The sequence below is a fragment of the Salmo salar genome, chromosome ssa12 (genome assembly GCF_905237065.1).
Source record: "Salmo salar chromosome ssa12, Ssal_v3.1, whole genome shotgun sequence".
Lineage (NCBI taxonomy): Eukaryota > Metazoa > Chordata > Actinopteri > Salmoniformes > Salmonidae > Salmo > Salmo salar.
This window is the reverse complement of record NC_059453.1, coordinates 52,391,926-52,419,607: the sequence shown is the minus strand read 5'-3', so window position 1 is coordinate 52,419,607 and position 27,682 is coordinate 52,391,926. Positions and strand designations below refer to the sequence as shown.

The 27,682-nt window shown below is 41.9% G+C and overlaps 1 protein-coding gene across 3 annotated transcripts; it reads left to right on the top strand.

The window, feature by feature from the left end:
• The first annotated feature begins 40 nt into the window (after positions 1 to 40).
• LOC106565161 (inter-alpha-trypsin inhibitor heavy chain H3) lies at positions 41 to 27,083 on the top strand. Of its 3 annotated transcripts, XM_014131973.2 has the most exons (23): positions 41 to 196; positions 5,211 to 5,374; positions 5,507 to 5,611; positions 5,960 to 6,122; positions 6,298 to 6,408; positions 6,691 to 6,819; positions 6,903 to 7,019; positions 7,186 to 7,354; positions 8,773 to 8,883; positions 9,768 to 9,949; positions 10,929 to 11,108; positions 11,330 to 11,451; positions 19,271 to 19,491; positions 19,691 to 19,723; positions 23,308 to 23,337; positions 23,462 to 23,512; positions 23,602 to 23,661; positions 23,795 to 23,866; positions 24,051 to 24,158; positions 24,311 to 24,485; positions 24,819 to 24,967; positions 25,967 to 26,048; positions 26,793 to 27,083. In XM_014131973.2, exons 1-23 carry the CDS (start codon positions 119 to 121, stop codon positions 26,905 to 26,907), a joined length of 2,727 nt encoding a protein of 908 aa, XP_013987448.1. In that variant the 5' UTR covers positions 41 to 118; the 3' UTR covers positions 26,908 to 27,083. The 3 variants fall into 3 exon arrangements, with proteins under 3 accessions (XP_013987448.1, XP_013987450.1, XP_045547453.1); XM_014131975.2 differs by lacking the exons at positions 23,308 to 23,337; positions 23,462 to 23,512; XM_045691497.1 differs by lacking the exons at positions 19,691 to 19,723; positions 23,308 to 23,337; positions 23,462 to 23,512.
• The last annotated feature ends 599 nt before the right edge of the window (positions 27,084 to 27,682 follow it).

Genomic DNA, 27,682 nt, shown 5'->3' with positions numbered 1-27,682 from the left:
AGTAAATGGTGGATGAATGACTGACTGCTGTGTACTTTCTGTTTGCTGGCCAATAATATCCTGTGCTCTTCTTTAAAAGGCTGGGTGTGTTTTGTGGGGCTTCATTTCTGCGGAGATCATGATGAAGGGAGCCTCTGTAGGAGTCGGCCTCCTTGGGCTGCTGCTGGCCTGCGTTACCACAGCACCAACCGATAAGGTAGGGTCACACACAGGTAAAAGTGGGGAAGGTACTCTACCTAGCGGTTAAGAGCGTTGGGCCAGTAACCCAAACTTTGCTGTTCGAATCCCTTGTTCGAATCCCTGAGCCGACTAGGTGAACAATTGGTCGACGTGCCCTTGAGCAAGGCACTTAACCCTAATTGCTCTTGTAAGTCGCTCTGGATAATAGCGTCTGCTAAACGACGTAAATGTAATATTGTTTTTGATTGTGTTGATTTGCCTGCATGTAAATGTGACCATGTGTGTTTGATTAGTTACATCAGCTCAGATGTGTCTTTTGTTCACAGCTTTGGGTGCACAGAAAGCACAAAATAGAACAGTTCAAGATACCTCAAGTTGAAGGGGTCCGATTGAGCTAGACCGTGTTAGACTAAGTGAAGTCTATAGCTGTCCTGGCTGCTCTGCTTCTTTACCCTGTCCAGTCCCTTGAAAACAGTGCGCACCATGTCTCCTAGCTAGACAAACAAACGCCTGGGGTGAAAGAACGACTGGTCAATGCTTTTTCTCATTTGAGAGTATGTGGGCGTGTATGAGTCTAGAGGGCAGTCAAACAAAAAGTAGGTGTAATCAGTGAGAGACCAATCAGGTTTCAGATATACTAATCTTGAGTTCTGCTGGTTATGTATTTGTAAATGGTGGGATTGCTTGTGCGTACAGCGTGTGTGCGTGCGCGCGTCTGTGCGTGTGTACGTGTCATCAACTAGCACTCACAGTCTCATGTCAGAATTAGACGTTCAGACATGCTTCTCAAACGTCAAATTACGAAGTTATTGCAAACGTCACATTTCAAAGTGTTTTAAGTTTAAGTATAAGCATTCACTCAGAATTTTTCAGGTTAGGGTTAAGGTTTGGGATAGGCAAAAATTAAATAATTCTATCACGGATTGGAAATTGCAACCTTTGTAATCAGAGGCAGATGCTTACGCCTATTCGCTATCCCTGTCCACTACGCCCTATTAAAACCGAAACCTTTTTGAAGGTAAGAGTGCTCACGGTTGCCCCTAGTGGTCGGTTTCCACATCATCTCCTGATGTCCTCAGACATTGATGGACGTCAAATACTGACTTGTATCACGGGTGACCTGGCTGTTGTCATTGTGACCATAAAATTGGCTTCAGCAAAACCGGCCATGTGGAGTGTTTTCAGTTTGTTCTGGATCTACAGTATGTAAACAACGGAGCAGGTGATGGGCCCTGTACAGTCTGCCATCCAACTAACCTCTCTGTCTTTCCAGAGTCACATACCCCCCCCCCACACACACACACGCCACCCCCGTCCCCCTTCGCCCCTGACCGTCATGGATGATCCCTAGCTCGGCTAGGGAGAGAGAGTATGGACCAGGGTGGGGGGTGAAAAGGAAAGTAAATAGGGAGAGTAAAGCGTAGAGAAAGATAGAGTGATAAAGTAAAGAGAGAGAGCGAGAGAGAGGTGGAGTGGGCTTACTGAAGGCTGGGAGCTGGGACGGTGGAGGGAGAAGTGGAGGGGGGTAATTATCCGAGTGTGGGGGGTCAGGAGCGGAATGGTGGAGGGGGAGAGAGTGACAGGGCAAATAAGGGCCGATAAGCCCTTGTTCACACAGACAGAAAGAGAACAAGGAGAGAGAAGGGGACAGAGAGAGAGAGAAACACTGTGACATCCCTTACTGAGGTGGTGGGAATAATGTTGAATGGAAAGAAAGGCATGAGTAAACAAAGAAAGGAATGAAGGGGGAGACCCTTTTTATAGACCACCATGGCTGGACATACAGTACTAGTACTGTTACGCCAGCCACACACACACACAGGTACACACACACACTTAATGCATATGGAGCGGGATGACATTGTGAATCAAGGGACGTTTAATTAATGTCAGAGCTCAATCAATGTGAGTCCCATGTGACAGTGTTCCCCTCTGCTGCACTCGGCACTCATCTCACCTTCCCCATGTTGACCCTAAGAGTGGTCAATATGTCCTCACCAAAGATTCTCGAACACAAGAAATCCAGACACTGCCTACATAAAGTTGTGTTTACTGGGTATATTTAGTACGTAATCCAGACAATGCCTACATAAAGTTGTGTTTACTGGGTATATTTAGTACGTAATCCAGACACTGCCTACATAAAGTTGTGTTTACTGGGTATATTTAGTACGTAATCCAGACACTGCCCTCATAAAGTGTACAGATGTAGTCCTTTTTGTTTTGCATATCAGTGCCAAGCCACAGCACGCCAACATATTATAGAGGGTTATCAGTGCTAATTCTACAATGCAATCTCTAAATCGGCACGCAAAAATGATAAATGCAGTCATTAAATGCTAATTTGTAATGGTAATTGATAAATGTAATGCTTAAATACTACATTGGAATTCCAACGAAGCATTTCGTTTTTAGAAATAATGCTGTGACGTGACACACGCAATAAAAAGACTGCATATGTATTCAAATGTTGTCTGATAGTAAACAGTGTGCCCACTAGGCACAAACTGATTGAATCAACGTTGTTTCAACGTAGTTTGTCAATGTGTAGTGACATGGAATCTATGTGGAAAATACATTGCATTTGAAAAAAAGTTATCCACGTACACTGTTTCTCGAGGGGGAAATTTCAACCACAGGATTGTGTCATCATGGTAACCAAATTTCAACATAGACAAAAAAATATGTTGAATTTGTTCAACGCCAGATCTTCAACATTACATCCACTGTCAGAAAAAAACTATAGGCTGGGCAGCACCTCCTACTGGAGAATTGATCTGTATCTACAGCTACCCTTTGGTCTCTCATCCAGGGTTTTATCCAAGCCCAGCGATGATATTTGCCACTGACTGTTACCAATGTTCCATCGTGAGAATGATTGTTGAGATATCTCCACTTAACAACGAGATAGATTCACTGTTGCTATTGAAGTCATTCCAAAGGGTAGGTTTAACAGAGACTAATTAAATGTCACCATACTTTATCACTCATTTAACATCAATGATGCTATCTATATACAGTGCTGTGAAAAAGTATTTGCCCCTTCCTGATTTCTTATTTTTTTGCACATTTGTCACACTTAAATGTTTCAGATCAAACAAATTTAAATATTACACGAAGATAACATAAGTAAACACAAAATGTGTTTTTTAAATGATGATTTTATTTAAGGGAAAAAAGCTGTCCGAACCTTCATGGCCCTATGTGGAAAAGTAATTGCCCCCTAAACCTAATAACTGGTTGTGCCACCCTCAGCAGCAACAACTGCAATCAAGCGTTTGCGATAACTGGCAATGAGTCTTTCACATTGCTGTGGAGGAATTTTGGCCCACTCTTCTTCACAGAATTGTTTTAATTCAGCCACATTGGAGGGTTTTCGAGCATGAACCACCGTTTTAAGGTCACGCCACAGCATCTCAATCGGATTCAAGTCTGGACATTGACTAGGCCACTCCAAAACCTTCATTTTGTTTTTTAAGCCATTCAGAGGTGGACTTGCTGGTGTGTTTTGGATCATTGTCCTGCTGCAGAACCCAAGTGCGCCTCAGCTTGAGGTCACGAACTGATGGCTGGACATTCTCCTTCAGGATTTTTTGGTAGAGAGCAGAATTCATGGTTCCATCAATCACAGCAAGTCGTCCAGGTCCTGAAGCAGCAAAGCAGCCCCAGACCATCACACTACCACCACCATATTTGACTGTTGGTATGATGTTCTTTTTCTGAAATGCTGTGTTACTTTTACACCAGATGTAACGGGACGCACACCTTCCAAACAGTTCAACTTTTGTCTCGTCAGTCAACAGAATATTTTCCCAAAAGTCTTGGAGATCATCAAGATGTTTTTTGCCAAAAATGAGAAGAGCCTTTATGTTCTTTTTGGTAAGCAGTGGTTTTCGCCTTGGAACTCTGCCATGGATGCCATTTTTGCCCAGTCTCTTTCTTATGGTTGAGTCATGAACACTGACCTTAACTGAGGCCTGCAGTTCTTTAGATGTTGTTGTGGGTTCTTTTGTGACCTCTTGGATGAGTCGTCGCTGCGCTCTTGGGGTTATTTTGGTAGGCCGGCCAATCCAGGGAAGGTTCACCACTGTTCCAAATTTTCTCCATTTGTGGATAATGGCTCTCACCGTGGTTCGCAGGAGTCCCAAAACTTTAGAAATGGCTTTGTAACCCTTTCCAGACTGATAGATGTCAATTACTTTGTTTCTCATCTGTTCCTGAATTTCTTTGGATCGCGGCATGATGTCTTGCTTTTTGAGATCTTTTGGCCTACTTCACTTTGTCAGACAGGTTCTATTTAAGTGATTTCTTGATTCAACAGTTCTGGCAGTAATCAGACCTGGGTGTGGCTAGTGAAATTGAACTCAGCTTTCCAAAAAATGTGATTAACCACAGTAAATTCATGATTTAACAAGGGGGGGGGGGGGGGGGTAATTACTTTGTCACATATGGCCATGAAGGTTTGGATAGCTTTTTTCCTTTAATAAATAAAATTATCACTTAAAAACTGCATTTTGTGTTTACTTGGGTTATCTTTGTGTAATATTAAACTTTGTTTGATGATCTGAAACATTTAAGTATGACAAATGTGCAAAAAAATAAGAAATCAGGAGGGGGCAAATACTTTTCACAGCACTGTAAGTCTATATATGAATTGCAACGTCATTAACAACTACTGTTTCAATTAAACCCTGAATTGAATAAAAATAGACAATACAATATGCATTGGGTTTCAAGCTCTGGTTGATTTAAAATGTTATATTTAGTGATATCAAATTATGTTTGGTTGTCAACGCAACCACATACCGACATTTGAAGGAGATATCTTCTGCTTGGATAGGTCCATCCGGCTTTAATTCCAGTTTGTCTGCAAATGAATAATTGATATGTTGGATTCGCGTCTCCACCTCAACCAAAACTCAAACTGTATTTAATGTGCTCTTAAAGTTTGTATTTGATTTAGTCCTATTCTTTAACTTAACATTTTTGGTATGTCCAGTGGGTTGATGGTGCTTCATTACCCTTTATAGAACAGGGACTGGGACATCTACAGCTTTCACATCAACTCCACAGTGACCAGTCGCTATGCAACCACTATCATCACCAGCCGGGTTGCCAATCGGATCGACCAGTCACAGGAAATAGAATTCCATGTTAAGATTCCCAAGAATGCTTTCATCAGTAAATTCAAAATGTAGGTCTACGTGAATGTTTCACTGTCTAAGATGAGTTTACCCACATATTACACAAATATTACAAAAATGCTCACACATACAGTAACCCTACCTCCTCTCTCTCCCTCTTCCTCCGTCCCTGTCTTTCTCAGGACCATTGAGGGGCAGACGTATGATGGGGTTGTGAAACAGAAGGAGGAGGCTCAGCAGCAGTACACTCAGGCAGTGTCTCGTGGTCAAAGCGCTGGCATAGTCAGGTGTGTGTGGGTGTGTGCAGGACTATCTAAACCTTGTAGTACTGTAATCATGGTCAAATTATTGACCAGGCACCCAGGGCACCTGTCCAGGGGCCCTGACCTCCACCATTGATTTTGTCAGTCACTCTACACATTTTGGCATGACTAATGCCATGTTTAAAATGTATGGAATGTGAAAATGTGTAGAGTTGTAGGAAATTAGTATTAAACATTTTAACATTTTCTCTCCACTCCATTACAAAAACAAATGGCAAAAAAGGCTAGGGCCAGCCCTGTGTGTGTGTATCTGTGTCTACAGTATGCATGTGTTGTTATGTATTAGACGGTACCCCTTTTTGTCTCCTAAAGTTCAGTGGGGAGGACCCTTGAGGAGTTTAAGACATCTGTGACTGTGGCCGCGCTCAGTAAGGTGACCTTTGAACTGACCTATGAGGAGCTGCTGAAACGCCGAATGGGCAAGTACGAGTTGCTGATCCATGCTCGACCCATGCAACCTGTTGCTGACTTCAAGGTGAGAGAGAGAGAGAGAGAGAGAGAGAGAGAGAGAGAGAGAGAGAGAGAGAGAGAGAGAGAGAGAGAGAGCATTGATCAATGATTGATCAATGATTGATGAGTCATTTGATATTGATATTGGGGTTGATGTTATATTTTCTTGCTCCTTTTTTCTGTCTCTTCCTTATGGCCAGATTGATGTGTACATCAATGAGCGACCAGGCATTCACTTCCTGGAGATAACAGGAGGGCTGAGCACCAAAGCACTGGCAAATGCCATCACCAAAACACATGCTTCTAGTGAGGTAATGTCCAAAAACAGGGTAATGTAGAGCTAACCAACAGAAAAGTCCAGACCCCAACACATTACATGGTAAAAAATCTGTCTATGAGCCCTTGAGCACGGCACTTAGCCCTAACTGCTCCGATACGTTGCTCTGGATAAGAGAGTCTAGTAAATTACTTAAATGTACATTTTCACACCTCTGGACATGTTAATGCTAATACGAATTAGCTCATTCTAACAGGGTAGGGTAAAGCAGGGTGTGTTTTTAAAAGCATAACTGTAAACTCCCACCCCTCCCCAGGCCTGGGTACATTTCTACCCCAGCAAGGAGCTGCAGAGCCAGTGTGAAAGCTGTGGAGAGCAGGGCCTGAATGGAGACCTGGTCATCACCTATGACGTCCACAGGAAAACATCCATGGGAGATCTCAATGTACACTTCTTCCATCCTCTTTCTGGCATTACTTTTTCATCTCTACCCTATCCTTTAATCACTGTCTCTCATTCCCTCCTCAGGAGTCAGAGGGGTATTTTGTCCACCACTTTGCCCCCAGTGACCTACCACGCATTCCAAAGAATTTGGTCTTCATCATCGATCGGAGTGGCTCCATGCGTGGCAGGAAAATGGAGCAGGTTTGTGTGTCTGTGTGTTGCCTGTTGTAATGCAGCTAAATGCTTAGCGATTAAGCAATGTACACATACACCACATATTTATTTTCAATGAAGGGGACAATGCATATTGATTGAGTGGTTAATTGGTTGCATTCGATTGTATTTTGATTGCACTGCGATCTGTCAGACCCGTGAGGCCTTGTTGAAGATCCTGGGAGACCTGGCAGAGGACGACCACTTTGGCCTGATCACGTTCGACAGCTCAGTGTCTACCTGGAGGAAGGAGCTGCTGCCGGCCAACCAGGACAACCTGGAGGCTGCCAAGAGCTTCGCACGAAACATCCATGAAAGAGGAGGTTCAAGAAATTAGTCTTAGCTGAAACCCTATACCTGGGATAGCGAGTGTGACTCACCCGTGAGGGTAAACTAGAAAGGGAAGACCAGCCGCTAGCAGGAATGTCTGAGACTATGCCGCGCTTATAAAAATTGTATAACCCTGTGGTTGCCTGAAAGGCAGGATGACTCGTAGTAAGCCAGACCATGGCGCAGAGCGGACTAAGTAAATATTGGATTTCTCCTGAGTGGCGCAGCGGTCTAAGGCACTGCAACTCAGTGCATGAGGCGTCACTTCAGACACCCTGGTTTGATTCCAGGCTGTATCACAACCGGCCATGATTGGATATCCCATAGGGCGGCGCACAATTGACCCAGCGTCGTCCGGGTTTTGGCCGGTGTAGGCCGTCATTGTAAATAAGAATTTGTTCTTAACTGACTTGCCTAGTTAAATAAAGGTTGGTGTTGTACACAAAAATAGCCCCAACTTACGCGTAATATAGTGTGACACAAACTACCCTTGAAGTGTTAACAGTAGGAAGGACTGAGCTAACCTCTGGCAGGCAGAGATAGACCAAGAGGGGTGACCAGGGTTAATAAAGTGGAGCCTAGAGCTTCTCTGCTAACTCAGCCTAGGATGGGAAGAGGGAGTCCCGCTCACTGGGAAACAGGCTCATACCGTGGAATAATCCAGGCCTACGGCGCAGTGGTAGCTGACCCACCCTGTGTGGTCAAGAGAAGATCCACAGGCAAAGACTACCAGTGTGTTTGTGACCCTTACTATGACCTGTAGTAGTCACCTCCACATTACCTACTTACTTATTTTCAAAGATTTCCATAGCTGACAGTACAGTTACAACATATGGGGCGGCAGTGTAGCCTAGTGGTTAGAGCGTTGGACTAGTATCTGAGAGGTTGCAAGTTCGAATCCCTGAGCTGCCAAGGTACAAATCTGTTGTTCTGCCCCTGAACAAGGCAGTTAACCCACTGTTCCTAGGCTGTCATTGAAAATAAGAATTTGTTCTTAATTGACCTGCCTAGTTAAATAAAGGTTTTAAAAATATATATATCAGAATTTTGTAGCACTTAAAGGGATAGTGAGATTTTGGCAAGGTGAAGTCATGAGTCAGATGAACTCATGGATACCATTTTTCTGTCTCTGCATCCAGTATGAAGGAAATTGAAGGTAGTTTCGCAAGTCAATTCTAACTAGCGCAATGACTGGAATAAACTGGAACAGCTAGCATGCATGAGACATTTAAATGGTGTCCATGAGTTTATCTGACTCTGGTTAAGTAGATAAAGGGCTTAATTGACAAAGGCTCTCACTAACCCTTTAAAGGGCACACAGGGTAAAATAATGGCAGATATGAACAACAGTCTACTTGGTGACAATAGCAGCTAATCCATAGATGTGTTTTCCTCTCTCTTCTCTTCTTAGCCACCGACATCAATGCTGCTGTGTTGGAGGGCACAGCCATGCTGAACCGACACCCACAAGAGGGCTCATTCTCCCTTCTTATACTGCTCACTGATGGAGACCCAACCACAGGTACACACACACACACACAGTTTTGTATTGCTATCCTTGTGGGGACCAAAGAATTGATTCCCATCCTAACCATAACCTTAACGCTTAACCAAACCATAACCCTAACCTTAACCCTAAGCCTAACCTTGGGTGTCCCAAGTGGCACAGCGGTCTATGGCACTGCATCATAGTGCTAGAGAAGTCACTACAGATCTGGGTTCGATCCCGGGCAGTGTTGCAGCAGTGACCGGGGGACCCATGAGGCGGCTCACAATTGGCCCAGTGTCATCAGAGTTAGGGGAGGGTTTGGCCAGCTGGGATGCCCTTGTCCCATTGCGCTCTAGCATGTGCCCGGCCCTCCTGTGGCGGGCCGGGCACATGCTCGATGACACGGTCACCAGTTGGACGGTGTTTCCTCCGACACATTGGTGCGGCTGGCTTCCGGGTTAAGTGAGCAGTGTGTCAAGAAGCAGTGCGGCTTGGCAGGGTTGTGTTTCGGAGGACGCATGACTCTCGACCTTCGCCTTTCCCGAGTCCATACAGGAGTTGTAGCGATGGGACAAGACTGCAACTACATATTGGATATCATGAAATTTGTGAGAAAAAGGGAGGTAAAATGTTTTATCAAAACAAAAAACCCTAACCTAAACCCCTAACCCTGACCTGAATTCTAAACCTAACCCTAATTGTAACCCTAAACTTAACCCATAAGCCTAAAATAGCATTTCTCCTTGTGGGGACTGGCAAAATGTCTTTGTTTTACTATCCTTGTGAGGACTTCTGGGACCCACAAGGATAATTAAACAAAAAACACGCATGCATGAACGCACACACACACACAAACACAAAAACACACACACACACACACACACACATACAATGAAAACCAATCTCACTTTCCTCAGGTGAGACCAACCTGAAAAAGATCCATAAGAACATAAAGGAGGCTATTGGTAAGAAATTCCCCCTTTACTGTCTCGGCTTTGGAATGGATGTCAACTTTGACTTCCTGGAGAAGATGGCGCTGGAGAACAGTGGTGTGGGACGCAGAATATATACGGACTCTGATGCTGCTCTGCAGCTGCAGGTAAGGTAACACACAGTGTGGCACTGCAATGGACTGTAATTATTTCTTACAAATCTCAACATGAATCATTTGAGCCTGTAACAAAAACAATTAAAATAAAATACCAACTGAGCTTCGTTAACAGGAATACAAAAGTGCTGAACCAACCTTCAACGCTTTATTTTAACAAACTTAACGCAATTGTAATCTAAGTGCTGGTGGTAGCGCTATAAGTTCGGGGGCGTGTCAGAAATATTTTTGCTATTTTCACAACCAGAATTATGAGCCCAGTAGCTGGCGGTGGCATGAAAGGGCTGGGTTTTGATGAATAAACAAGTTGAAGGTGTGTAGAGGCTTGATCCTGGCCAATCAGAACATCACACTGATAATGGCTTAATGTAAAATGCACCACGTCTGAGCCATGGACAAACGTTGTCAATAAGAGAGATTCAATTCATTATTGATAAGAGCTAAAAAGAGAGAGTGAATAATTCGAATCAAATTCGAATAAAACGAAACAACAACTTGTTTTAAATATGCTAGGTCTAAATACTGTTACAGGTAGGACTGTTATGGTGACTGTATTACCGCCACACCGGGGGTCAGGAGTCATGGCGTCATCCAGTGTAATTAATAACTTCACCATGCTCCAAGAGATATATAATGTCAGATATTTTTAACCATACCAATATGTGCCCTTATTACCATGCAACTTATGTGACTTTGATGTTTACTCCTGAACTTATTTAGGCTTGCCATAACAAAGGGTTTGAATACTCGTGCGACAGTTTTTACATGACAAAATTGCAAACTAACGTTTGACACTTTCACCTCCTTACCGCCAGTTTAAAATAGAGCACTTAATAAAGTGTAATAAAATCCTATCTCATCTAAGCAGGCTTAACGGTTGTTTCCCGTTTTCCTGACTGTAGTTGACTTGGGAGGAAACAAGGAGGAGCAGGGGGTGGGACTAATGGCTTCTGTACTGTATGATTGACAGGGCTTTTATGAAGAGGTGGCTACACCCCTATTGACGGACGTGCAGATGATATATCTGGGTGGGGCTAACCTGACCCAAACCAACTTCAGCCAGTATTACAACGGCTCCGAGATCGTTGTGGCTGGCCAGATCCCCGACAACAACATAGAGATGTTTACAGCAGAAGTCATAGCCATATCGGTGAGGTCACCTCTGCTCTACCCCCCTTTACAAGTTCATAGGTCAGATCACTCCATACTGTCCTGTTCTTTGTTTAGTATGTTCTTTTATTTTTTTAAATATACAAAATATTGATTAAATTGCTCCATATCAGTACTTTAGAGACAGCTCAGTCAAACGTCAATATATACAATAAAGTCAATGTTTAGTATTGTGATGTGAGGATGCCTTGATTATTTCAGAAAAGCAATAGGGTGATGTACTCTGACACATTACCAAAGGAGGAGCCCATTGAAGCCAGGTCTGACAGCCACATCCAGAGGCTGTGGGCCTACCTCACTGTAAAGCAGCTCCTGGACAAAGAGTGAGTTTGCTTTCATTGGCATTGTCTGTGATTGGGTGTGTTTGCACCTGTGTCTATGAAGAGGGTTATCCTACAAAGCAAGCTAGATTTACTTAGGGTTTTCTAACGCCAACCAGCTTCAGTTAGCTTCACACACCAGCTCAGGCTTCATCCGTACTACAACGGTGGATATTGCTCATCCACCTGCTGCTAAGTCTAGCAGGTTTGTAACTGCACGAGCATAATGCACACGGCAAGTCAAATGCCAAACTCTACATTGAGACAATTCTGAAACATCCAGTCATGGGCGAGTCAGTGCCACATTTTCATTTGTGCCAACAACAAAAAAATATTCTATAAAAATCTAGCAAACTCAGCAGGCTATGGTCTGAAATAGTCTTTTAGAAGTGCAGTTTTTTTTTATTACTTGTCGTTAATACCATCTTTGGTCTGCTTATCAATGCAATAGCACCTTTTTTTCCCATTCCTTTCAATATTTCTGTATTATTAAGTCATACAAAAGTGTTACATTGAGTGAAGTTTAAAATTAATTCTGTAATATATTTTAACATGAAATGTTTACCAAAAAAACAAACATTTGATTAATAAAATATGTAATCAGTCATCTTCAAAAATAGGTTTGTAGACATTTTTCTAATTTATATAATTTTTTGGGGGATATCACATTAAGTAAAGTATTCAGTTACTTAGTACTTTGTTGAAGCACCTTTGGCAGCAATTACATCCTTGAGCAGGTGTTCTTAAACCTTTTCAGCCTGGGACACAAATGAGAAATTCTGTGTTTTCCTGGGACCCAAGTTTACGAAAACATGCAACTATACGTAAATATCAGTACATTTCATTACACTTATGCCCATTAACAAATGCAACATAGACAAATAACAATTAAGTTAAATACCCATATAAATAGCTATTCATGTTTCTTTTCCCCCTTAAAACACTCTTACATATCTCTCTCTCTCTCTCTCTCTCTCATACACACACAAACACACTCTCTCTCTCTTCTCTCTCGCTCTCTCGCTCTCTCTCTCTCTCATACACACACAAACACACTCTCTCTCTCTTCTCTCTCTCTCTCTCTCACACACACACACACACACACACACACACACACACACACACACACACACACACACACACACACACACACACACAGTCCTAATGAGAGGTGTTTGACTGGTTGAAGCTTCAACAAGCAGGTCTATTCTGGACTCTGTTTTTTACAGCGCAACCCTGAGGTCATGCTCAGCATTGAGTCTGTTTCTTTACTTTTTTCTTAACTATGCCAGAGTTGAGAAGACTGACTCGCATAGGTATGTGGTGCCAAACTGGATCAGAACGTCTGTACTGCTTTCTCTGCCAGGCAGGACACCGCTATGCATAGTCACTTTCACTCTACCTACATGTACATATTACCTCAATTAAGAACTCACATCAACTACTATGAGATAGCACTCCCTTATTTGTGCTTATCATCACCTGTTATAAAATGACAACAATGCCTTGCTTGTTGACTTACTTTTCCACTGCCAAAGCATTGTTTCCTGAAGCATTCTGCCCTGTTCTGAAATAACTCCCTGGGTTTACCGTCATGCTGTGGCTGTTTGGTCAGGACCTGTCGTTTTAATATGTTTGTTTTGAGAGACTCATTACTAAGAACTTCACTGCACAAAACACATTGTGTGTGCTCCTCGTTATTTCTCAAAGTTTGTATTAAACCAGTTTGTATTTGCGTTTCATGACATTTGAGCTCAGTCAGAACCTGCTGTGGCTAGCTTGAGTACATTTGATGACAAGCTGGTGCAGTGGCTGACAGCGCATCATCTGCTGCTAAACAACAGCACTGCAGCGTGTGGGTCGCGGAGTGATCTTCAAGAAAACTGCAGAAGAAAGATCAGGTAAACCGTGTAGGACACAGGCATTTTCCACCCACTCACACAGCTGCCAAACTGAGCAGAAACACTGATACTAAGCAGAGAGTGCACTGAACAGAGAGTATCAATTTACTTTGACATGTCGTGACCCACCATTAACAGATCCGCAACACGCTTTGGTTTCATCAGACCAGAGAATCTTGTTTCTCATGGTCTGAGAGTCCTTTAGGTGCCTTTTGGCAAACTCCAAGAGGACTGTCAAGTGCCTTTTACTGAGTAGTGGCTTCCGTCTGGCCACTCCACCTTAAAGGCCTAATTGGTGAGGGCTGCAGAGATGGTTGTCCTTCTAGAAGTTTCTCCCATCTCCACAGAGGAACTCTGGAGCTCTGTCAGAGTGACCATCGAGTTCTTGGTCACCTCCCTGACCAAGGCCCTACTCCCCTGATTGCTCAATTTGGCCAGCTCTAGGAAGGGTCTTGATGGTTTCAAACTTCTTCCTTTCTTCCTTTGAATTTACCACATGTGGACTCCAATCAAGTTGTAGAAACATCTCAAGGACGATGGAGGCCACTGTGTTCTTGTGGATCTTCAATGCTGCAGAAATTTGTTTTCGCTATGACATGCACTGTCAACTGTGGGACCTTATATAGACAGGTGTGTGCCTTTCCAAATCATGTCCAATCATTTGAATTTACCACAGGTGGACTCCAATCAAATTGTAGAAACATCTCAAGGATGATCAATTGAAACAGGATGCACCTGAGCTCCATTTTGAGTCTCATACTAAAAGGTCTGAATACTTACAGTTGAAGTCGGAAGTTTACATACACCATTTAAACTCAGATTCCTGACATTTAATCCTAGTAAAAATTCCCTTTCTTAGGTCAGTTAGGATCACCACTTTATTTTAAGAATGTGAAATGTCAGAATAATAGTAGAGAGAATGATTTATTTCAGCTTTTATTTCTTTCATCAGTTCCCAGTGGGTCAGAAGTTTACATATACTCAATTAGTATTTGTTAACATTGCCTTTAAATTGTTTAACTTGGGTCAAACGTTTCAGGTAGCCTTCCACAAGCTTCCCACAATAAGTTGGGTGAATTTTGGCCCATTGCTCCTGACAGAGCTGGTGTAACTGAGTCAGGTTTGAAGGTTTCCTTGCTCGCACACGCTTTTTCAGTTCTGCCCACAAATGTTCTTTTGGATTGAGGTCAGGGCTTTGTGATGGCCACTCCAATACCTTGACTTTGTTGTCCTTAAGCCATTTTGCCACAACTTTGGAAGTATGCTTGGGGTCATTGTCCATTTGGAAGACCCATTTGCGACCAAGCTTTAACTTCCTGACTGATGTCTTGAGATGTTGCTTCAATATATCCACATATTTTTCCCTCTTCATGATGCCATCTATTTTGTGAAGTGCACCAGTCCCTCCTGCAGCATAGCACCCCCACAACATGATGCTGCCACCCCCGTGCTTCACGGTTCTTCGACTTGCAAGCCTCCCCCGTTTTCCTCCAAACATAACGATGGTCATTATGGCCAAACTGTTCTATTTTTGTTTCATCAGACCAGAGGACATTTCTCCAAAAAGTACGATCTTTGTCCCCATGTGCAGTTGCAAACCGTAGTCTGTTTTTTTATGGCGGTTTTGGAGCAGTGGCTTCTTCCTTGCTGAGCGGCCTTTCAGGTTTTGTCGATATAGGACTCGTTTTACTGTGGATATAGATACTTTTGTAGCTGTTTCCTCCAGCATCTTCACAAGGTCCTTTGCTGTTGTTCTGAAATTGATTTGCACTTTTCGCACCAAAGTAGGTTCATCTCTAGGAGACAGAACGCATCTCCTTCCTGAGCGGTATGACGGCTGCGTGGTCCCATGGTGTTAATACTTGCGTACTATTATTTGTACAGATGAATGTGGTACCTTCAGGCATTTGGAAATTGCTCCCAAGTATGAACCAGACTTGTGGAGGTCTACAATTCTTTTTCTGAGGTCTTAGCTGATATCTTATAATTTTCCCAATGAGGCAATAAGGTTGAAGGTAGGCCTTGAAATACATCCACAGGTACACCTCCAATTGACTCAAATGATGTCAATTAGCCTATCAGAAGCTTCTAAATCCATGACATCATTTTCTGGAATTTTCCAAGCTGTTTAAAGGAACAGTCAACTTAGTGTATGTAAACGTCTGACCCACTGGAATTGTCTTACAATTATATATATATATATATATACAGTGCCTTGCGAAAGTATTCGGCCCCCTTGAACTTTTCGACCTTTTGCCACATTTCAGGCTTCAAACATAAAGATATAAAACTGTAATTTTTTGTGAAGAATCAACAACAAGTGGGACACAATCATGAAGTGGAACGAAATTTATTTGATATTTCAAAAAAATGTAACAAATAAAAAACTGAAAAATTGGGCGTGCTAAATTATTCAGCCCCTTTACTTTCAGTGCAACAAACTCTCTCCAGAAGTTCAGTGAGGATCTCTGAATGATCCAATGTTGACCTAAATGACTAATGATGATAAATAGAATCCACCTGTGTGTAATCAAGTCTCCATATAAATGCACCTGCTCTGTGATAGTCTCAGAGGTCCGTTTAAAGTGCAGAGAGCATCATGAAGAACAAGGAACACACCAGGCAGGTCCGAGATACTGTTGTGGAGAAGTTTAAAGCCGGATTTGGATACAAAAAGATTTCCCAAGCTTTAAACATCCCAAGGAGCACTGTGCAAGCGATAATATTGAAATGGAAGGAGTATCAGACCACTGAAAATCTACGAAGACCCGGCCATCCCTCTAAACTTTCAGCTCATGCAAGGAGAAGACTGATCAGAGATGCAGCCAAGAGGCCCATGATCACTGGATGAACTGCAGAGATCTACAGCTGAGGTGGGAGACTCTGTTCATAGGACAACAATCAGTCGTATACTGCACAAATCTGGCCTTTATGGAAGAGTGGCAAGAAGAAAGCCATTTCTTAAAGATATCCATAAAAAGTGTCGTTTAAAGTTTGCCACTAGCCACCTGGGAGACACAACAAACATGTGGAAGAAGGTGCTCTGGTCAGATGAAACCAAAATCGAACTTTTTGGCAATAATGGAAAACGTTATGTTTGGTGTAAAAGCAACACAGCTCATCACCCTGAACATACCATCCCCACTGTCAAACATGGTGGTGGCAGCATCATGGTTTGGGCCTGCTTTTCTTCAGCAGGGGCAGGGAAGATGGTTAAAATTGATGGGAAGATGGATGGAGCCAAATACAGGACCATTCTGGAAGAAAACCTGATGGAGTCTGCAAAAGACCTGAGACTGGGACGGAGATTTGTCTTCCAACAAGACAATGATCCAAAACATAAAGCAAAATCTACAATGGAATGGTTCACAAATAAACATATCCAGGTGTTAGAATGGCCAAGTCAAAGTCCAGACCTGAATCCAATCGAGAATCTGTGGAAAGAACTGAAAACTGCTGTTCACAAACGCTCTCCATCCAACCTCACTGAGCTCGAGCTGTTTTGCAAGGAGGAATGGGCAAAAATGTCAGTCTCTCGATGTGCAAAACTGATAGAGACATACCCCAAGCGACTTACAGCTGTAATCGCAGCAAAAGGTGGCACTACAAAGTATTAACTTAAGGGGGCTGAATAATTTTGCACGGCCAATCTTTCAGTTTTTTATTTGTTAAAAAAGTTTGAAATATCCAATAAATTTCGTTCCACTTCATAATTGTGTCCCACTTGTTGTTGATTCTTCACAAAAAATTACAGTTTTATATCTTTATGTTTGAAGCCTGAAATGTGGCAAAAGGTCGAAAAGTTCAAAGGGGCCGAATACTTTCGCAAGGCACTGTATATATATATATATATATATATATATATATATATATATATATATATATATATATATATATATATAACGTGTTGGTTTCATCAATTCATCAACCAGAAATGTTCCATATGCACAAAAAGCTTATTTCTCTCAAATGTTGTGCACAAATTTGTTTTTTTTTGCAAACATTTTTTGCAAACATTTCTGTTTTCGCTTTGTCATTATGGGGTACTGTGTATAGATTGTTGAGGATTTTTTTAACGTAACAAAATGTGGAAAAAGTGAAGGGGTCTGAATAAGTTCCGAAAGCACTGTATATGCCAGGTCGCAACCGAAACAATGATGTCACTAGCGAAACGCCTGTTATTTTGGCTAAAGAAAGATAGTAAAAGTAACAAGTATATCAATCAATATGTTTCAGATTCATACATTAATTATTGGACGTTATACAGAGAATAATAGAGATTATATTTCTTTAAATTCAATTTAAAGGAATAATAGACCTGTCGTGGAAATTCTACGCAGGGACACCCAAAGTCAATATTAAATGAATCATCCTTTATTCTCAACCCGCTGGAGAGGTTCTAACCAACTCAATGCACCATGTACACATGTCAGTCAGGAGCTCCGACAGGCAGCCTCGTTAGTTCTCTTATATACTTACACAGAAAGTAATAATAACATGATTTAGCTTATTCATTATTCATAATTAATTCATCATTAACATTTGCTTCATTCATGTGACCGACCAATACTGGTTCATGCATGCGACAGACCAATACCTCACGAGGCTTTCTTCTCTCCAAGCTGAGACCTTGAAACTGAGATATCATTCTCAAAACAAGGGTCTGGGCGTACTGCCAAATTGCAGATACTGATAGTGAGGATTCCTCCCAGGCACGTTCAATCAGTCACTTACATGAACACAGAAATTGGTTATTAGAAAACTACAAACGTAAACAATTCCATCTCATTACACTGTTAAATAACACAAATATATGTTAACAATATTGTTTGTGAACAAATGTTTAATTTTGTCATTTTAATAAGGTTAGGAGCAACATGTGAAAATCTGATGCAGCTCAAGTCGACTACAAAACCCACGATGCAATTCTCTCTCTCTCTCTCTCTCTCTCTCTCTCTCTCTCTCTCTCTCTCTCTCTCTCTCTCTCTCTCTCTCTCTCTCTCTCTTCAGCATGCTTGCTAGTGTAGCTAATGTACACACAATAACACCAAAGAGAGTGCAAGGTGCCAGATGTTTCACCGGATATATACATCTGAAGCATCCAAATATGGTGAGGAGATGAAGCCCAGTGGGAGAATATGGAGTGAGATGGAACTGGGCCTACATTCTGCAGATTTTCTCACTGAAGAAAAGCCCGATCTCAATACAGTTTTCTTTTACCAAAACTAGAATCTGTTACAGATAGAGTGCATTAAGTTTTGCAGGTTCAAGTCCCGTACTTTTTCTGAATGTCCTCTCCCGATATGATCAAATTCATGAAAATGTGGTCATTTAAAGGTATGTAAAATTGTATTCATATTTGTGGGTTAATTTACCTTCATCCAATACACACACACACACACATATACGCACACACGCACACACACACAGGGCAAGGGGGGAGAATAGAAAATTGCGTTGCGTGATGGAGGCTGAACGAAAAACTGAGTTGAATATTTGGTCCACTGTTTAGTTTGAGGACATCTTAGCAAAATACATACCTTGTCATGACGATATAAACGGATGGATGTGTTCTAGACAAGTATGCCCATACCATATATTGGCTGATATGGCGATCAGGAGTGGAGGTAATGTTTTAAAAAGCATTATGAAATGTTTGTTACTCCCTATCTCCATTGACAAGAACCTTATTGTGAGGACGTGGCACAATGCGATTTCCTGAATTCACTGACGGACCACTTATCTTAGATGTTAAATCACGGTGAAAATACATGTTTTACCCAACTCATAGAACATAGACTATCACCAAATTAACAGGAGTTTCATTCTGTAATGGATTATCCCTTTAAATGTTTGGAAAATCGTATTTTGTTTTATGCAAATACAATTATAATACCTGTGTTTGTGTGTGTTTGTTTCAGGGTGCAGTTGAGCGGGAAGGAAAAGGAGAAAGTGAAGAAGGAAGCCCTGGATCTTTGTATGAAGTACAGCTTTGTGACTCCTTTCACCTCAATGGTGGTCACCAAGCCCCAGGGAGAGGACTCACAGGTGGCCCACAAGCCCAAGGAGGGGGAGAAACCGATACGATCTAGTCAAGTCGTCTCCGGGTCAAGATTACAAGGCTTGAAAGACCAAGTCAACAGTGAGCAAAACTACCATCATCACCACACACACACACACACACACAAAGGCAGGCACCCCCCCACAGGCACACACAGTGTGGCAATTAATGTATGGTGTGAGTCAATGGCGTAAATAAAAGACCAAAGGCTGTCAATTTACAGTATAAACTTTACATTATAAACTGTATATGAACTTTAAATATATGTTATGTTTACCAGGCCACCCTGTGATGGCAGTCCAAGACGCTTATGGTAAGACAAATACCTTACCCCTAATTTTGGCCTGGATTAAATTCAAAACTGTGATAAAGCGAGCTTGAAGCGCGATCGGATTGAATCCTGGCCCTTGTCTAGGTTAAATTCAGAAGTCACTACTGACTGTACCCAAAATGTTCTCTCTATTTTTATCCCTCTCTCTCTTTCACTCTTGTTCTCTCATCTATTCTCCGGTTACTTAACTCTATTTTTTCTTAAATGTTTAGATGAAATACACGTTTGTCTGTGCAGTATGTGTGTTTGTAGTTGGACAGAATGGAAAGAAAATAACTACAGTAAAAATATACACTCACCGGCCAGTTTATTAGGTAACCACCCCGTTCACGAAAATGGATCGCTCCTACAGACAGTGAGTCTCGTGGCTTGCTATATAAAGCAGGCAGACAGGCCTCAAGGCATTCAGTTACTGTTTGATTGAATGTTAGGATGGGCAAAATGAGTGACCTAAGAGACTTTGAGCGTGGTATGACCGCCGGTGTCAGGTGTGCCAGATCCAGAATCTCAGAAACATTGCCTTCCTGGGCCTTTCGCACACTACAGTGTCTAGGGTTTACAGAGAATGGTGTGACAAACAAAAAACATCCAGTCAGCAGCAGTCCTGTGGGCAAAAACAGTTAGTTGATGAGAAAGGTATATGGAGATTGACCAGAAAGGTCAAAGGAGAATGGCAAGAATGGCAACAGGTGGGACACAAACAGGCAAATAACGGTGAAGTACAACAGTGGGGTGCAGAACGGCATCTCGGAATGCACAGCTCATCGATCCTTGTCACAGATTTGCTATTGCAGCAGACGACCACACCGGGTTCCACTCCTACAGCTAAAAACAACACGTGGATCCAGTGGGCACACTATCACCACCACTGGACAGTCGACGAATGCTGTTGCATCACAATGATGGCAGGATTTGGCAAAAGCAGCATGAGTCCATGGCCCCATCCTTCCTGGTATAAACTGTACAGCCTAGAGGCGGTGGTGTGGGGAATGTTTTCTTGTCACACGCTAGGTCCCTTGATACCAATTGAGCATTGAATGTTTCAGACACCTTGTAGAATCAATGCCCCAAAGACTTCAAGCTGTTCTGGAGGCAAAGGTGGGTCTGACCCGATACTAGATGGGTGTTCCCTAATAAACTGTCCGTGAGTGTATGTGAACATATACAAACACTAAAACCTGTATAAATAGCATCAAGATCAGTGAGATCAGGTCAAGATTAGTACAGTTGAAGTCGGAAGTTTACATACACCTTAGCCAAATACATTTAATCTCATTTTTTCACAATTCATGAAATTTAATCCTGGTAAAAATTCCCTGTCTTAGGTCAGTTAGGATCACCACTTTATTTTAAGAATGTGAAATGTCAGAATAATAGTAGAGAGAATGATTTATTTCAGCTTTTATTTCTTTCATCACATTCCCAGTGGGTCAGAAGTTTACATACACTCAATGAGTATTTGGTAGCATTCCCTTTAAATTGTTTAACTTGGGTCAAACGTTTCCAGTATCCTTCCACAAGCTTCCCACAACACGTTGGGTGAATTTTGGCCCATTCCTCCTGACAGAGCTGGTGTAACTGAGTCAGGTTTGTAGGCCTCCTTGCTCGCACACGCATTTTCAGTTTTTCCAACAAATTTTCTATAGGATTGAAGTCAGGGCTTGGCCACTCCAATACCTTGACTTTGTTGTCCTTAAGCCATTTTGCCACAACTTTGGAAGTATGCTTGGGGTCATTGTGCATTTGGAAGACCCATTTGCGACCAAGCTTTAACTTCCTGACTGATGTCTTTGTCACGGTCGTCGTTGGTAATGGAGGACCAAAACGCAGCAGGTATGTGTACGCTCATCTTGACATTTATTAACTCAGAATGAACACACCAAAACAACAAAACGAAACGAACTTACGAACAACGAAACAGTCTTGAAAGGCTCACTCGGCAAAACAAGAAACAATCTCCCACAAATACACAGACAAACATACCCAACTAATATAGGACTTCCAATCAAAGGCAACACCACACAGCTGCCTTCAATTGGAAGTCCACCCCAATTAACTCAACATAGAAACAGATTACCTAGACTAAACATAGAATTACATAAACAAGGAACAGTGCCCAAAAACCCCGGAATACATAAATCCAATGCCCTTTTAGAAAAAACACCACCCCGAACCACATAAACCAAATACCCTCTGCCACGTCCTGACCAAACTACAATAACAATTAATCCTTATACTAGCCAGGACGTGACAGTCTTGAGATGTTGCTTCAATATATCCACATCATTTTCCCTCTTCATGATGCCATCTATTTTGTGAAGTGCACCAGTCCCTCCTGCAGCATAGCACCCCCACAACATGATGCTGCCACCCCCGTGCTTCACGGTTGGGATGGTGTTCTTCGGCTTGCAAGCCTCCCCCGTTTTCCTCCAAACATAACGATGGTCATTATGGCCAAACAGTTCTATTTTTGTTTCATCAGACCAGAGGACATTTCTCCAAAAAGTACGATCTTTGTTCTCATGTGCAGTTGCAAACCGTAGTCTGGGTTTTTTATGGCGGTTTTGGAGCAGTGGCTTCTTCCTTGCTGAGCGACCTTTCAAGTTATATCGATATAGGACTCGTTTTAATGTGGCTATAGATACTTTTGTACCGGTTTCCTCCAGCATCTTCACAAGGTCCTTTGCTGTTGTTCTGGGATTTATTTGCACTTTTCGCACCAAAGTAGGTTATTCTCTAGGAGACAGAATGCGTCGCCTTCCTGAGCGGTATGACTGCTGCGTGGTCCCATGGTGTTTATACTTGCGTACTATTATTTGTACAGATGAACATGGTACCTTCAGGTGTTTGGAAATTGCTCCCAAGGATGAACCAGACTTGTGGATGTCTACAATTATTTTTCTGAGGTCTTGGCTGATTTATTTTGATTTTCCCATGATGTCAAGCAAGGAGGCACTGAGTTTGAAGGTAGGCCTTGAAATAAATCCACAGGTACACCTCCAATTGACTCAAATGATGTCAATTAGCCTATCGAAAGCTTCTAAAGCCATGATGTAATTTTCAGAAATTTTCCAAACTGTTTAAAGGCACAGTCAACTTAGTGTATGTAAACTTCTGACCCACTGGAATTGTGATACAGTGAATTATAAGTGAAATAATCTGTCTGTAAACAATTGTTGGAAAAATGACTTGTGTCATGCACAATGTAGATGTCCTAACCGGCTTGCCAAAACTATAGTTTGTTAACAAGAAATGTGTGGTGTGGTTAAAAAACGAGTTTTAATGACTCCAACCTAAGTGTATGTAAACTTCCGACTTCAACTATATATATGAAATGATGTAACCAAATGAAATGGTCATTAATATAAAGTTTAATTTTACAAACAATTTCGTCACAATACTCTTCACAAACAAAACAAAAATTATAGGGAAGAGGAGAGAAATGGAGTAAAGGGGATTGAAAACCGTCAAATCAAAAGGAATGACAACAACAATAAAGAGATGCTATATCAGTGGATTACCCCAGCACTTTTAACTCAATGAACTTTCCTCCTGTCATTCCCTAGCTGGTCCTTCCCCAAAACAAGGACTAAGAGGCAAGTGTGTCAATTTCAACTGCTGTGAAAGTGTAGTGCAGAAGAAATCAATTTCCGCAATGATTGAATTCTGACCAATTTCCAAAATTTGGTGATGAGTTTTACAACTGCCCCTGCTTTACAGAAAATGCTCCGCAAAGGGGAGAAAGAGGAAAAGGAATCATGTCAAGAGTCGGCAAGTGACTATCTTTCCCCTGTATCACAGCTGAACTTGTTGAACATCAGCTTACGTGTGCTCAATTTGTGTTGTTTTTTTTGTCGTAGGCTCAATGCGTCGTACTAATGACCATGCTGTACAGAAGTCATTTCCTGACTTTGCCATGGGTAATTCTTCCACATGAAAAAATTATTGTTTGACATTTTGTGTGTGTGTATCTGTGTGTAGGATTCTTTGTGTTCATGTTCTGACTGTGTGTAGGGTTCTCTCTGTGAGTGTTCTCTCATGTTACACTTTCAGCTTTTCTTGATTTTAATGATCCTCCGCGAGCTCACGCAACTAAAACTACAATGAGAACTACAACTACAACCGGTACTGCAATATTTATGTCGCCCTCAAAATGTATTTTTTTGTATATTTAAGATGTTGTCCAAGGTTATTGCTGTTTTTTCTCACAAAGTATCGTAAGCACCCTTCTGCATTCTCTCTGTCTGTCCCTCTCTCTATCCCTTTCTCGATTTTCCTCGCTCTCTTTCTCTCTCTCGCTCTCTCTCAGTGAGTCCTCTCCGGAGGTTCCTGTTGCCCGCTGAGGGTCAGGCTCTGCCACTGTGCTATGACATTCCTGTGGCTCTCTCTCTCAGACTCCTACTAGACCCCAACAATGGTGACTTGACCTAAGAAATGGATTCTCATTTTGAATTCTGATTTTGAATTCAAATGTTATTTCATTCTTTCATTCAATTATTCATTGTCCTTTCCACATCATCCACTCACTTCTCAAATGTCGTCGAATGAACCGTGTCCGTCTTTCACCAGAGTTGTCTATGAATGGTCAGCTTGGTCAATCAGCCAGTGCAGGCTACCGGAAGATTGTGATCCATTACAGAAGCGATCAACATATTGAGTTAGACACTACTGGCATCACCTTCAACGATGAGCAGAATACAACATACTTCTCCTGGAGCCCTAAAATCAACCACAAAACAGACAGGTGCTGAATCATATACCGACTACATACTTTCGAATAAATGTCCTTTTGTGCTATTGTTTTGTTTCTGTGATGAGAATTCTGATTTTGCCTTTTGTGCAGTGCAAGGTGTTTTATGTATAGCCTGGTTAAACCAAGTGAAGTGAGCCAATAGTGAGCATAGCGTTCAGTATTTAGTATTGTGTGGAGACAGAAAGAGCTCTAGAGTGTATATTACGAAAGTTGCATAATGACAGGAATTGGTATACGGTAGCTATATAGGGTACTTTATAGGATGCCGTTTTTTGTTGTTGATTGAATTGATACATCTTAGTCTTGTTATGTCTCTTCCTGCAGTGTGTCTCTGATCCTAAGGGACAAGGAGATGGATGTCAACATAGCGTCAACACGGGTCGTCATCATGCTCTACAAGAGGAATGGAATCACGTTCCTGTGGCCCGTCCTGAGGCAGCGCCCGACAGGAGACAACATTATCGGGATCATGGGTGAGTGAAACGTTATCAGCCACTCCACTTCATATCCTTATGGTCTAGTCAATAGTCATGACATATTCTCTTTGTTTATATTTGATGAGACACTTTTGAAAACAATATTTGTTTCGATTTTTGACATTACTTGTTTTGTGTGACACAGATGAAAATACGTTATTTAGTGACACGGTATAATATAATATATAATAACATATACCATTTAGAAGATGCTTTTATCCAAAGCAACTAAAGGTCATTTTACATATGGGTGGTCCCGGGAATAAAACCCATAATTCTGCCGTTGCAAGGGTCATGCTCCACCTACTAATCTACATAGGACAACTCCTAAGCTACAGAGGACCACCTCTTTATAATGGCCTTTTGATTTATGTTGACAGATCAATTGAGTACAGGCTTTAACTGAATGACAACAGAATATAATAAGGAATGTTATTGAATAGTTTGAGGTAGGCCTCATCTCCGAGGAACGCTCCTTAGAGCCAGATGCTGATGGCAGGTTGCCCTATGCTGGGCAGCTGGCATTGAACCCCCCGCTGAGGGAAAGGAGTTCCAATGACGGGCCTTAATGTTATTATGCTGTTGGTGGTGGGGAGGTGGAAAGTCACTGGAAGACTGTTGCTGACATTAAAATATTCCCCTAGTTTCATGCCCATTGGTTGAAAGAAAGGATAGTGATTATTGCACAAGTGAGCCAATAGGTTAATCAGCAACTGTGGTGGAATTGCCATAGTGTGCCATGCTTATAGGTTGAAGTTTAATAGGTGGATGACAATCCGCACGCTTGCTAATAGGAAAGGAGGAATAGAGACGTGACGCTATGCTGACGAGGCGACATTATAGACACTACCATATAAAACACCTACTATGCTGATGAGTGAGATAGGAAGCGATATGAATTATGAGTTAACTAGATTAATAACAAGTGATGATCCATTCAGACCTGCCTCTCTGATTGAACTTTCGTAATTACATTATTTGTACTGTGTGTTGCAGCTCATCCACCTGTTGCCTATGAGGAGGTCCAGGGAATAACAATGAAACTTAAGATTCAGGACAAAGAAGTCGACGTCTCCAGGTAAGCAGTGGTGGAAAAAGTACCCAATTGTCATACTTGAGTAAAAGTAAAAGATACCTTAATAGAAAATGACTCAAGTAAAAGTGAAAGTCACCCAGTAAAATACTACTTGAGTAACAGTCTAAAAGTATTTGGTTTAAAATATACTTAAGTATCAAAAGTAAAAGTATAAATCCTTATATACATCCAAAATCCTTATATTAAGCAAACCAGATGCCACCGTTTTCTTTTTTTTTTTTATTCATGGAAAGCCAGGGGCACACTCCAACACTCAGACATAATTTACAAACAAAGCATGTCGGTTTAGTGAGTCCGCCAGATCAGAGGCAGTAGGGATGACGAGGAAAGTTAGTTTGAAAAGTGGCGCGATTTGGACCATTTTCCTGTCCTGCTAAGCATTCAAAATGTAACGAGTACTTTTGGGTGTCAAGGAAAATGTATGGAGTAAAAAGTACAATATTTTCTTAAGGAATGTAGTGAAGTAAAAGTAGTCAAAAATATAAATAGTAAAGTACAGATACCCCCCAAAAAACGACTTAAGTACTACTTTAAAGTATTTTTACTTCATTACTTCACACCACTGCAGGTAAGTTTAACTGTCTATCAGACACAAGCTGTAAAGAGATCTGACTGTTCATATGTTGTCTGTGATACTACTGTGTATCTATATCAAGGATGCGTATTTGGTATTCTGTTTATGCTATTAAATGAAGAACCTTGCTGTGGATTGTGTGTGCGTTGCAGGGACTCTGCTGTGGATCTCAGTGTTCGCTCTACTCCCACCGTGGCATGCTGGTTGATGCCTCTTCAGTCTGCCCTACAGGGGGAGCTAGCTGACTTCACCGTCACACAACTCTAACTGACCGTGTAGTTGCTCCTCCACCGCCAACTCATAAACGTTTAACATACAATAATTATGTTCCAGAATTAAGCAGAGCAACCATTAAGACTGAGGTTTCTAGGAGTTCACATAGTAACACAACTCAAATCTCCTGTGACAAATTCATTGTACAATAAATATCATGTTTGGGAACAGTTTGATTACTTTTTTTGTGTTTGCATTCCACCCTCTTCAATAAACGCTGTCTTTCTGATGAAACTCAAGCTGACAGAGGATCCTCTAACTGCCACCATGAACATACAAACTCTCTCTCTCTCTCTCTCTCTCTCTCTCTCTCTCTCTCTCTCTCTCTCTCTCTCATACAAACACACACTCTCTCTCTCTCTCTCTCATACAAACACACTCTCTCTCTCTCTCTCTCTCTCTCTCTCTCTCTCCTCATACAAACACACTCACTCACTCACTCACACACACACACACACACACACACACACACACACACACACACACACACACACACACACACACACACAGGCCTATTGTGTACCTGTGTTTACATTCAGGTTTGAATCTCTGACCACCATCTACAAGGCAAAGGCTGTTTGCACTTGGTGGGTCTGGGAGGTGATTGTTACCAAGTGGGCCACCAAGTACATAACATGGAAATAATCAAACATTCTCTATTAATATACAACTAACCATACTTTTTTTCCAGAGTTGTGTGTATGTGAGTCGTGCTTCGAGCCGTGTGTATTATCCCCACCAGGGTAAAAAAGCTATTACGCAATCCAGG

Excerpts from the sequence above, each read along its gene's own strand:
- LOC106565161 (XM_014131973.2), top strand. The coding sequence starts at position 119 with ATGATGAAGGGAGCCTCTGTAGGAGTCGGCCTCCTTGGGCTGCTGCTG. Across the intron at positions 7,020-7,185 it reads GTGGCAGGAAAATGGAGCAG|ACCCGTGAGGCCTTGTTGAA; the intron begins GTTTGTGTGTCT and ends GCGATCTGTCAG. Across the intron at positions 24,486-24,818 it reads ATCAACCACAAAACAGACAG|TGTGTCTCTGATCCTAAGGG; the intron begins GTGCTGAATCAT and ends CTCTTCCTGCAG.